Source organism: Microtus oregoni, unplaced genomic scaffold (genome assembly GCF_018167655.1).
Source record: "Microtus oregoni isolate MIOR12 unplaced genomic scaffold, Mior012 000024F_ref0000369, whole genome shotgun sequence".
NCBI classification, from domain to species: domain Eukaryota; kingdom Metazoa; phylum Chordata; class Mammalia; order Rodentia; family Cricetidae; genus Microtus; species Microtus oregoni.
Genome location: NW_024543083.1, coordinates 19450434 through 19463550, shown reverse-complemented (window position 1 = coordinate 19463550; position 13117 = coordinate 19450434). Strand labels below are relative to the sequence as shown.

General features: G+C 46.6%; 1 protein-coding gene across 2 annotated transcripts in view; it reads left to right on the top strand.

Annotated features, from left to right (window-relative positions):
* The window catches only part of Myo16 (myosin XVI), a 427263-nt gene extending 416756 nt beyond the window's left edge, over positions 1–10507 (top strand). For both annotated transcript variants that reach the window (XM_041673988.1, XM_041673987.1), the window contains exon 35: positions 9182–10507. In XM_041673988.1, the coding sequence (XP_041529922.1) occupies positions 9182–9409 (228 nt within the window). In that variant the 3' untranslated portion in view covers positions 9410–10507. The remainder of the gene's footprint in view (positions 1–9181) is intronic.
* The last annotated feature ends 2610 nt before the right edge of the window (positions 10508–13117 follow it).

Genomic DNA, 13117 nt, shown 5'->3' with positions numbered 1-13117 from the left:
ATGTTTTGAGATAATGACCAAATCCTGGGAAAACCAGTGATAACCTTTGTTGATAGAAATCACCTGTCAAGTTTTAGGAGGTCTCCCCTGACCAAACCAGATCCAGATCAACCTGGAACAAATCCACAGTCTCTTGTTTCCTGTGGAAACAAAAGCAAAACCTTTTCTCCAAAGCACTTTTGGTTTCCATTTGACAAATACATTTTTTCACTTTCTTAAATTTAAGACATTTTTAAACTATCCTGGCTGGTTTATTTCCACAGTCCCTTTCAATTTCAGCTCTCTTAGCAGCTGTCCTTTGCTTCTCAGCAATCAAAAGATTCAAAGTCAACACAACAGCATACAGGATCTAGACTCCCTGCGTATTTACCATCTTTGTGTGGCTTTTTTCTTTTATATTGCTTTTACTGCCTCTTTAAAGATTTTAATTTATTATTTTTAATCTTATCTCTTTCTATTACTGACTATACTCTTTCTTTCTCTTTCGGTTTTTTGAGACAGGGTTTCTCAGTATCTATTGGAACCAGTCCTGGAACTCATTCTATATCCCAGGTTGATTTTGAACTCACAGAGATCCACCTGCCTCTGGCTCCTGAGTGCTAGGATTAAAGGCATGCGGCCACACCTCCTGGCATTTTCTTTCTTTCTTAAAGCCTACTCACACTGTTAAACACACTGGAGCCTGTTGAGAGGTTTTTCTGCCTGGACCTCTTTTTACTGCGTCTCTTTTAGCCTTTTTGATGCACAAGCAAACTTTAGACTATTAAGCTACACCTGGATCCTCTGGGTGCTCTAGCAGCTGACTCCTCCCACCCAGGTCAGGGCAGTGAAAACCAAGCCCAAAGCTTGCAGCCAGGAAGCATGTGACCAGGAACTGCATTCAACCTTCCTGGAGCTCTAGAATGCATATACTTGTGCTTTGGCAGACAGTTTTACTTCGGTTTTTGTTGCTACTTAATGTACTGGCAGCTCAGGGGCTCGCCAGCAGGCCCAAACTCTTAAAGGAGTCACCTCTCCCTCACCACCTCTCTCTCTTTCTCTCTCTCTCTCTCTCTCTCTCTCTCTCTCTATCTCTCTTTCAGCTTTCTCAGGTGCTAGATGGACCCCACAATGGAACGCCAAAATGTTCTCAGATATTTTACTCTTTTGATTTCTTGGGGGAATCCACCATCCAGCTCCCAAATAAATCACACATGGAAGCTTATTCTTAATTATGAATGCCTGGCCTTAGCTTGGCTTGTTTCTTGCCAGCTTTTCTTAAATTCTCCCCACTACCCTTTGCCTCTGGGCTTTTTTTGGTATACCTTTCTTTCCTTCTTACTCTATGACTGACTGGGTGGCTGGCCCCTCATGTCCTCTTCTCCTTGTTGTCTTTTTCTCAGAGTTCTCCTATTTATCTTCTCTGCCTACTAGCCCCGCCCATCCTTTCTCCTGCCTCGCTGTTGGCCGTTCATCTCTTTATTAGGACCATCAAGCATTTTAGACAGGCACAGTAACATGGCTTCACATGCATTGTAAACAAAAGTCACACACCTGAAAATAATATTCCCCAACAGTCTCACCTGTCTTGGGCCACATCTTTAAGATTCACCTAAGCATACCTTGATTTTATAATCTATTTTTCAAATTTTATTTTCTGATTTTCTTTCTTCCAGTGTCTTGTTAGCGGCAAGTAGAAATAAGATTTGCATCTGATAGTCAACACTAATATTCACTGTTCAGACACCCAGGGCATTGCCTTCTTTCAATTTTCATAAATATAAGCACATGCCTCTTCACCTTTGGGTAAACAGTCAATGGAAAAATCAATTCTGAGGTAAATATACAGCAATATGGCTTCACATCTGAATTATTCACAAGTATTATTTTTATCCTGAAAATGAAAGACTTAAGGTAAAATCTTGGGAGCCAGTTACCCATTCAGAATTAGCTTTGTCCTAAGGAGTGCACATCCATCCATCAGCAGTCTGGGAGATCTGGGCAATCGAGCTAGTACACCCCTCCAGAGCTCGGTTAAGAGCACAGCAGGACACGGTTGAAGATGAGCAAACAGGAGCCGGAGCGCTGGGCCTCGTGCAGCCTGCAGACACCCCCCCCCCAGATACACCCCCCCCCCCCCCCCGTATTTCACCCTGGCCTCAGAGTCACTGCTTTTCTGACTGCCGGTGTCACCGTGTCACTTATGAGAGAGAAGGTGGGCTGGAGAAGTGGCCCAGTGGCTGAGTATATGGGTATATGGGTTTCTCTTGCTGAGGACCTGATTTAAGTTCCCAGCACCCACGGGGCCCCTCACATTCTCTAACTCCAGTTCCCAGGGATCGTAGTGAAACCATGGCTTTGATCCCTGGCTGTGTGCTCCAGGCTGCGCCATCCTTTTCTAAGGATTATTGGTTCTGTCAAGGGATCTTCCTGGTACAGACCTTGTGAGAAAGGGATTTTTTTGCTTGAGGAAAAGCAGCCTCAGAAGCTGGTTAGTGGCTTTGCACCTTGGCTATCTCTGTATCTGCATGGTGCATCAGGGACTTGCAGAGACAGATCTCTGAGCGCACATGGCTTTACATCCTCATTTCAGGAACTCTGCTTAGGATATAGATGATGTGTATTGATTTTCCTTTAAATAAAGTAGAAAGATGACAAAAATCACACAAGGATGTGTTCAAATGATGCAAAGCATATTACATTGCTTTAGAAACATGCAAACATTTTAACACGAGGCCCCCTGAGCATCCAACAACTAACAGAAACATTGTGTGTAAGAGGTGTTCAAAGGGGCTGGAGAGAAAGCTCAGCTCAACTTGTAAGAATCCTCACTGCTCTTGCATAGAGCTCAGGTTCAGTTCCCAGTTTTCACTTAGTAGCTCGCAACCACCTGTAACTCCAGTTCCATGGCACTCTGACCAAGGCAGGCACCAGACATGCAGGTACTACACAGATAGACATGTAGACAAAACACTCAAACACATTAAAATGATATATTTTTAAAAGAGATGCATAAGTTGCTCATAAAAATATGCTTATAGCATTTTTATCTGACGCCTAAAATTGAAACAGGAAAATGGCCCTCACCCTTTCAGGCTCTGACTGCACAGCCTTCCTTGTTTTGTTTGTTTTTGTTTTCATTTTTCAAGACAGGGTTTCTCTGTGTAGCCTTGCATGTTTTGGAACTCACTCTGTAGACCAGGCTGGCCTAGAACTCACAGAGATCCACCTGCCTCTGCCTCTCTCTCCTGAGGGCTGGGATTAAAGGTTTTAAATAGCATTTGAAACTGTTATAAACAACTACACCTAAATCATATTCTCACTGTGACTCCAGCCAGGCTCCATATTTGGAGAGATTCTCTTCTGTGCAGAGGAGGAGGGTCTAGTCCACTCCCTAGGGCCATTTCCTGGAGAAGCCCTGTCATTGGATGTTATTTGTCCTATCAGGAATCTCTCAGCAATCCTAGGGGACTTTATCAAGTCCAGGGGCAATGTCAAGAGTCTACAGCCACTCTGGGCCCATGCCCCATCGTCACAAGCTACCCATGCGTGTCACTGTCCATCCCTCACCCAGTTCTGACTGGCTAAATGATTAGGAGCTATTTTGTGACCTAGCTCTAGGGCGAGATGCAGCATCCAGCCCACGCTTGGCTCTGCAGAGGGCGATTGATTCTTCAGGCCAGGCTGCTGCTCAGTACCAACCCAGATCCACCATGGCATCATGATGCCTGTAAAGACTGAAGTCCAGGATCATTATGGCCACATATGTACACAGAGTTACATTTGTACATAGTTACATTTGTACACAGAGTTACATTTGTACACAGTTACATATGCACACAGTGTTACATATACACAAAGTACAGAGCCTCCCTCCCCCTCCCCAGGAAAACCCCTTCTGTGTTATCTCCCTTGTCCAGTTGCTCAGCTGCACCATCTCTAAAAACCCAGATCCTCTGTAAACCTTCTATCAAAGAATCTTTTAACCAAGGCAAATGGTTAAAAACCAGGTTGTGGTAAACAAATCTCTCTTGCTCAGCTGCTCTATCTATGTTGCAGGTATCAAGCTAAGGCATCCAGGGCATTTCCTTAAGTCAGGGAATGGGTTGTGTTTGTAGAGCTCAGGACTGGTCCAGAGACTCCAAAGGTTTAAATAAGAGGGGATGCTTTAATGCTTTGCTCTAAAGATGACCTCCTGCCTGTGAATGCTAATGACTGTTCTGTGATTAGGGATTAGCATTTACCTTCGAGAAGGGAAACTGAGGAAGGGTGGATTACACCTGGAGTGAAGTCAGCTGACTCCGAGCTCAGGTGTGGCAGCACCCTTGACCACCTGTGATTTTTTTTCTCTCTAAAATGAAATGATTCGCTTTCAGAAGCAAAATAATTTTGTTACCAAAATCAGTTTTTCCTTTGAATGATAACATTCAGTTTATCTGAGAAATATCAAGTGGCAGGAGAAGAATCGATGTGTGTTTTATTGTTCCCAGCAGAACACTGGGTGATTTTCAAAGTATTTCTTGTCTGTGCTCTTCTGAACCGCAGCAGAGCACACAACAGCGCTGACTTGTTATTCTGAAAATCCAAAGCCCTTTTATCACCTATGAGACCGAGATACTTGGGTTTTACAATCTAATAAATTTAATAGATCTAAATGAAGCAAACTAAATGTTATTAGCCCCAGAGTGTTTTCCTTTGGGGACAAGTCTCTGAAGATATAGACTTAAAATCCCTCTGTGTCAAAGGTGGTGCAGAACGCCTAAATGCCGTTTAGGCGTACCCATGAAAATGCTTATTTTTTTTGATGGAGACCATTAGTGTTGGCACTCTGGCCTCTCTTTTAGGCAGTTCTGTCAGCTTTCCTTTTAACCCTAATACATTTCCCCCAATTGCTAACTCATTTCTAAAATAAAATCTAAGGGATGTTTTGTGGTATTCTCCAAAGGAAGGGTTCATTCTGAGCTCCAGCTGATTACTGAAAGCATCAGTCAGATTTTCACTTATCGGGAAGCCACGGAAAGCCACCATGGAAAGCCCTTTGCCTGTTGATTAAAGATAATGTTCCTCTGGACGCTCCTCCGTATTCAAGCCGCCGCCACCCTCATTAAGAAAGAGCTTGCTAATGGTTTGTGTGCATAAGCTTCACATTTTACAATGTATTTGGGAATTTGAGTATTTTTAGTAAATGCAGCAAGCTTTCAAAAGAGAACCTTCCCCCACACACACCAAAAAAGGAAATATTGCTCCATCCATCCGTAAAGTGCTTACTGAGCAAACAGAAGGACCCAGCAGAACCCACACTAAAACAAACAAGCAAATAAACAAAGGAAAACTGGTACAAATGAGAGCTTTTGTCATCCCAGCCCTGCAAAGACAGGTACAAGTGAGTCCCTGTGCTCAGCAGGTTCTAGACCTGTGAGAGACTGACTCTGCTTTAAAAACAGATGAGATGGCCGGGCGACAGTGGCGCACGCCTTTAATCCCAGCACTCGGGAGGAAGAGGCAGGCGGATCTCTGTGAGTCCGAGACCAGCCTGGTCTACAGAGCTAGTTCCAGGACAGGCTCCAAAAGCCACAGAGAAACCCTGTCTCGAAAAAAACAAAAACAAACAAACAAACAAAAAAAAACAGATGAGATGGTGTCTGAGGTTGACCTCTTACCTACACACACACACACACACACACACACACACACACACACACACGAACTCACAGGGGAGGACGTTGTGACTCCAGCAGGAGATGTGGGACATTTTCCCATCAAGTTCCCTCCCGATGATTCTCATTGGTACCAACAACCACCCAGAGTCACCACAGAGACCAGCACCTGTGTGCTTCCTCATGCGGTGCCGACTTCAAAGCTGTTCCTTTGAAAGGCTTAATGGAGGCTTAACATCTGGCAACTTTTTTGGTTGCCATGGGAAATGCTGAAAAGAGCTCCTGCTTTAGTGGGAATATAGACGGGCGTTTGTGCCTGGACCAGAGAGAAGGAGGGCACAGCCATGGGGGAGTCCAGTGCCATCTGCTGAGGGAGACCTGGGTCCTTTCGTTGGGGTTTTGAATTTGACTCTGTTTAAAATGTGCCCCTGTGGCAGTCTTGCCTTACTTGGCTTTTTCATAGACAAACTGGGCGTTTGTTACTTTCTTTTTTTTTGTTTTAATTCCCGGCTTAAACACTGTTTCTGCTCCTTTGCTGTAGTTCTGAAGCTGTGAATCCCAGCCCCACTAGGGGTCCCCTATCAGGTAGCCTGCATATCAGGTATTTACATCACAATTCATAGCAGCAGCGAAATTATAGTTATGAAATAACAGTGAGGTAATGTTATGGTTGGGGGTCACCACACATGAGGAACTGTGTTCAAAGGGTCATGGCCTTAGGAAGGTTGAGAACCGCAGGTTTAGTGGTTTGGCCAGAGGTTGAGATAGGTGTGCGTCACTCTGCGTCTGCGCATGTTTGATCGCTTCTATCACTTCCCCAACATTTCCAGAGCAAAGGCTTTAACCTTTCCTTAAATCCCTCTGGCTTGTGGAGTTACTGTTGGCCGACCTGTGTGATTCGTGTGTGACTTAAAGTCTAGGAGACAGTCCAAGTGCCTAATGGATGTTTACCTGTAAGTTTGCTAATTGCAGTGTTTCCGAGCCTTCAATTTTGCTTTCTTCCCACCTGAGATCACTTTCTTCCTGCATAAAGAGAAGCCTTACTTTGTGTTTCTGTTCGTGCAAAATATCCGAGGACATTTCTGTTTGTGTGACGTCTTTACCTCACTCTGAGTTTTGAAGACTGTCTCTCAGTTGGGTTGACTTTCCATAATGTTATCTGTGTTACCTTGCTCTCGGGCTCCCTGTATTCTGTTAGGAAGTCAGTGGCTGCTCTCATTGTAGCTCCTTGGAATTTTTCTTTTAGTTTTTTTAAATTTAATTTCTTATTGTCTGAAAATGTCACACATATATACAGTGCCTCTTAGTTATATCCTCCTCTCAGTCCTCTTCCCCACCTCCCCTGAGAACCCAGAGTCCCTGTCACATCTCCCTCTAACTCTGTGTCCTTCTCTTACACGGTTTTCATTTATTTATTCGTTTGCTTGTTTATCTTATCTCACTCGGGCCAGTTAGAGCTGCCCGTGTGAGTGCTTGCGCTTGAGGTCATCCACCGGGCTGGTGGGAAGACTTGCTCGTGGCCACATTCCTAAGGAAAAGTGCCTCTCCTTCCTCAACACTGAGTGTGAGCCAAGGAACTTCTATGAGAATACCGCACATTCACAATGCATAGGACAGTGACATGACAGAATTCTGCACTAGTTGGGGGGGGTGGGCTGAGGGATAAGATGCGCCAGTGAGGAGTCACACTGGTGTCTCACACTTTAGCAAAAGAAGACCAGTCCAGAAGAGGAGACCCTGACTCCCCCTTAACTGAGAGTCTAGACAGCTTTGTTGAGTGATGAGCTGAACAGAGTCATAGCTTGGTACACAAGCTCTGAAGTCGCCTTTTCTCAGTGGCGCTGGGCAAACTAGCACCCCGTGCCTCAGTTTCCTCATCTACAGAGCAACCACTTTTTAGAACTCATAGAAGGAGCCTGGTTCACAGAGAGTCGCCTGCCTCTGTTAGCCCTCCACAGGGCTAATTCATTCGCTGAATAAATTCTATGCCTTCCCCAGAGCCCCGCTTTCTTGGTTCATTCCAGATGGGTGGGAGCCGCCTGCCTTCCACGGACATCTTCTGCAGAATTATGCCCTGTGCAAGCCATTCTGGAGAGCTGCAAAAATACTAAGGGTCCATACCACTTTGGGGACCTTTTCTTCGGATGTGTTGAGACTGCAGCGGGGACAGAATAGTCAGAAGAGAGCAGGAGCCCAAAGAGGTTGACACTGTAGTATTGACACCGCCTTGATAACCATTTCCTATGTGATATCCGCGCATTTAGGAAATTCCTTTTGCTAATGACTCCCTCTCAGCGGTGTTTAGGAGGCTCTGAGTACAGATCTGACCTTCTTGATCGTCTTGCATGGGTAAACAGCCCCCTAGGGTGTGGGTTTAGACTTGGACAAGGACCGCTGGCACATCTGTCTTTCTAGGCAATGTTCTCTGTGTCAGAGTCACAGTGCATGTCCTGGATTCTGCTCTCCATTTAACCAGAAGTGCTAAAATGGAAGTGGGGAAAGGCATCTGGAGCCAGAGATTGGTGAACCATCTTCTGGTTTCTCCCAGTTGTTCCCCAGCACTCCCTCTGTGGCTTCGAGTATCACATTCTTTTTTTTTTTTTTTTTTCATGTTAGACTAGCCAGAACACAGTTTCTATAATGATCGACCTAATAGATTTCCAGCTGCTGGCAGAAAAGAGATGCCGCCTAGCAAGACAACCTCTCTCCCCATGTGCCCAGGCTGAAGTTGGGGTAGCCAGGGGTCAGTTTTCTGGAACCATTGTAAACCAAGGGGAAGCAGCTAACACTGCTGCGTATCAGGTGCTATCTGACAAAGGCTGGAGCTGTGCCTATGTTAAAAGGCTCACCATCTGAGAGAGTGCCCAGGACCTAGACAAATGTCTCTGCTTCATTGTTCTCGCATGGATAATGTGGCTAGACACCACAGGTGGCAAGTGTGTTCTCAGGCACAGAGCCTTCCTCCAGCGAGCCGCATGTTAGTGCCCGTCTCTTATTACACCCGTGTTTGGGAACTGTTTGGTCATCAGTCTGGCCCAGTCTTCGCAACCGTTCTGAGTAGGAGGGGTCTGGCCTTGAGCTAAAGTATATGGTTGAGATGGGGCATGTCACCCTGATTGTCCCGTGTGCCTGCCAACTGTGTGTGCAGGTGGATGAGGGGTTCCTGTCATGGGGTAAGGCTTGAGAAGTCTTATTTCTAGAAGCAAATTAAGGGAAGAATTAAAGAGAAAATACAAGCTGGCACAGGAGTGTTTATGAACTCGGGGAATTCAGGGCAAGCTGATGCTGCTTTCTCTTGTACCTTTGGGAGATGCGGGACACGGTAACTACTCTGTACCTCCTGATGACTGTCACCATCTGCAGGAGGTCATTTCTGACTCCCTGGATTCATACTGTTTCTGGTGGTCTCGTAGCTGGAGGTTTTGAAGACCACTGACTCTTTGCACCCCAGCCTTGCCCTTCACCCCCTGGCATTGCTGTTGTAGTCCCCCACTCTGCTCAGCCACCACGTCTGCAGCTACCTCACTTCTTCTCTTCTTCCACAGGTCATCCACCAGCTGAGGCTCTCTGAGAACGAAAGCGTGGCTCTGCAGGAACTGCTGGACTGGAGGAGGAAGCTCTGCGAGGCCCGAGAAGGCTGGCAGGATGCCCTGCAGCACCCAGAGCCCCGGGCACCTCCACCGCCACCATGCAAGAAGCCCACACTCCTAAAGAAGCCTGAGGGGGGCTCCTGTACCAGGCTGCCTTCCCAGCTCTGGGACAGCAGTATCTGACGACCTAGACTGTGGGGACATGACTGAGCTGTCTAGTGACTGTAGGCACAGGGCAGGAGGCTGCCTTTTGATGCCTGAAGTCTCCTCTGCAGGCATCTCCACAAAAGCACAGGACACTAATAATAACTACCCAAGACCTCCTGTGTGCGTGTGTGTGTGCGCGCGCACGTGCGTGCGTGTATGCGTACGTGTGCGTGCTCATTGGTCCCCTCTCCATTTCTTGGTAGCACACTGAATTTTAGGGCCACAGTGCTCCCAGAGAGCTAGAGAGGTGAGGAGGTAGGTGGGCCGAGCAGTGTGGAGAGTTCCTCCAGGCAGCTGTTTCTAGAACACTCCACATCAGCCACTATCCCATCAGTGGCTTTTCTATGGTGCAGCACATAGGATGTATGGCTCCTTTCCTTGTAGGTGTTTGTGTGTCCTTAGAATTACAAACCCAATGATTGTTTTACATGTTTATTGCTGTATTTTATAACTTTACACAACTGGTGTGTTCCCTTTCTTCAAAATGCAGATTTTAAAAGATCATTTCTAGGGGTTTTTCTTTTAATTCCACATACTTATTTTTAACCCCAAAGTCCCTCAAGGCCCGGGGACTCTGTGTTGCCTCGGCTTTAGCTGACCCCTGCAGGAATGCAGGTGGAGAACTAGAGTTTATATTTTACGTTCCCCCGCTTGTCTCGGCACCCAGCATTTCCCCTGGGGATATGTGGCCTTGGCGTTCTTTGGTTAAGCTTCGTTCCCCCACCCCCAACTCCTCAGCTTGGCATAGATGCCGGGATGTTTGTGGTTCAGAACACATGGCTTCAAGTTCCTAGCAGGTGACGCGAGAATTGCAGCAGTACCGATAAGCAGGCTGAACCTCCTGGGACGGAGCAGTGTCCTGCCCTCCCTAGGAACACTGCATGACCCCTTGCTGTGTGCCCAACCCGCTGTTGTGCGTGTGATGGCCTTCCTTCTCCATGTCTCTCTGCCCACTGTCGGTGTGCTCAGAGCAGCGGCTCCCCCAGCCGCCTGCCACTGGCTCCTGCCCCTCGGACCGCTTTATCCATTTCAGCTGTTGCTGAGCTACTATGCCAATAAAAGGGTGCAACCGTGTTCGCTTGTGTTAGTCATTTGTGGTCAGTGCTGTCTTCTGGGGGGTCCTGACTCCTGATCAGCTATGTAGGGGCAATGGGTTACCTTCATCCCACTTTCCTTCACGTTCTGGTCTCTGTGGTCATTTACAAACCTCAAGAGACACCTGCTAGCACAAATAGAGCGCATTGTGTTAAAAAAAAAAAAAACAAAAAACCCTAGGAGTGAGCCAAAGCCACAGCAAACAAAGCACCACAAGCGACCCCGAAGCGACCACCCTGAGCCCCTCCATAGAGGGGATGGTTGGGATGAGGGCTCTGGGTCAGTGGCCTGGCCCTTGAAAGGATGCTCAGGAGCTGCCACTCACTGTATCTAAGAATTAGCCCACCTAGGGACCCCAGGGAGACCTTACATGAATGATGGGGTCCACGGGCCATGCATGATCCAAATCACACTGCCGTCTCTTCCACCGGGTACAGCCCAGAGACCCGCACAACCCCAGGAGCTCAGCCACTACAGCGCTGTGAGTCTCCCAGAGCGTGACCTCTTCAATCTTCCCAGAGGCCACTTGTTGACCATCAGGGGCCAGAAGCCAAGCCCTTGTAGACTGTAACTGCCTGCTCCTCCATCAGCGAGTGAGGCCGTCTGCACTCAGCTGTCTGCTTTGTGACTGTGGAGAGAAATGGCCTGCATGGTCATTGCTGTGTGTGTGCTTGAGACTATGGAGTTTACACCATAGGGAAATGGGCGGAGTCACCAGCACCAGGACCATAATATCCATGATTGCCAGTCATAACAATGGAGATCAAGTCCAGCTCTCTGTATGCACTGCAAGTCCCCCAGCACAGCTCTGCTAGGAGGGCGAAGCCCTGACCATGATTTCACACGAGCAATATTCAGCTGCACACAGTTGCAGAGAAAGATGGCGTTTTAATTGCCACCAGACCATAAGGTATGAATTATGATATATTATTAGGCCTGCAACCTTAGTTTAACAATATAATTGGTAAGAATTATGATTATGTGTTCAAACACTACCTACCCTATTTCTTTTTTAAAAAAATTATTTATGAGAGACCTCTAAAAACTACTATCAAAATGTTTATATTGGGTTAAGATGTCTTAAAACATATTTTCCAGAGTGGAAAAACATACCTCATTACTATTCTGAAGTAGTGGTATCTAATTTAGTAAAATTATGATTACATAAATCTACTCAATAAAAGTAACAACCAATTAAAATCCAAGATGGGTGAAAGGCCTTCACATAGAAATATTAATTACTTTGTTTGGACAAAAATAATATATTACAAATTTCCTAGCTTAGGATGATGGCTAGAGTTCTGCCAGAACTCAATGGTTGTCAGATTCCAGGTGGGTATCAAAGTCAGTTCTCATGGCCAGGCAAGCCCCGAGGGTAGGGGCTGGGGAAATGGATCAGTGGGTAATGTGCTTGCCACACAAGCACGGGGACTTGTGTTCAAGTGCCTGGGACTTGTGTAAAGGAAGTTTGGTATGGTAGTATATGCTTATAACCTAAGTACTGGGGAGACATGGAGGGTCTCCTGAGTCTCGCTGGTCAGATAGCCCAACCTACTAGGTGAGAGACCATGAATAAGAAGAGAAGGGGCTGGAGAGATGGCTCAGAGGTTAACACTGACTGCTCTTCCAGAGGTTCTGAGTTTGATTCCCAGCAGCCACATGGTGGCTCAGTCATCTACAGTGAGTTCTTGTGCCCTCTTCTGGTGTGTAGGTGTAAATGCAGGCAGAACAGAAAGGAAGGAAGGAAGGAAGGAAGGAAGGAAGGAAGGAAGGAAGGAAGGAAGGGGGGAAGGAAGGGGGAAGGATGGGAGGGAAAAGAAAATGGTGGGTACCACTAAGGAACAGCACAAAAGGCTGACCTCTGGCCTCCACACGCATGTGTGACCACACACACACACACACATACACACACACACACACACACCTGAGGTTTTTAGACATGATGTCCCACAGCGGCCCTGCTCACCTTCCTCCTGCACTCCTAGCTGCAATCCTAGCCCAGCAATGTTCAGCTGTAAGTTTTTGACAAGGAGTTAATGGATCTGATTTCAATTCCACTTCTCAGTTAAAGCACTCCTAAATTGGCCAGGGAGGAAAATTAAAACTGTATTCCAGGTAAATTCTAGTGCACACATTTCATCTTTCAAGCTGTGCCTAGGGGCACACACAGGGCTGTGCCGTGCAGAATGAGGACCCTAAACACACACAGCTTTCCCACCTCATTCTTTCCCGTCCATCCTATTCATAAGGGATGACTATCAGATAAATTCCACAGTGAAGAATGGCCTGCTCTGCAAGGTGTCCCTGTGTGTGCCAGTGATCCCCTTAGCCAGCAGAGCACGGTGGGAGCCAAGATTCAGCCTGGAAAGAATCACTTTTATACTTCTGTCATTTTGCCTATGCTCTTCAGACCCCTGCGAGGTTCCATTGTGATGGCTTCCACCCCTTTCTCTAAAATCCTTCCCTGCCTTGTCAAATCGAAAGAAGATATTTTCAAAGGGTGAGTTTTATTCGAAGCCGATCGTACATCTGTCATCTGTTTTAATTTTTAAGATCATTCTCCAGGGTTTTTTGAAGTGTATTTATACG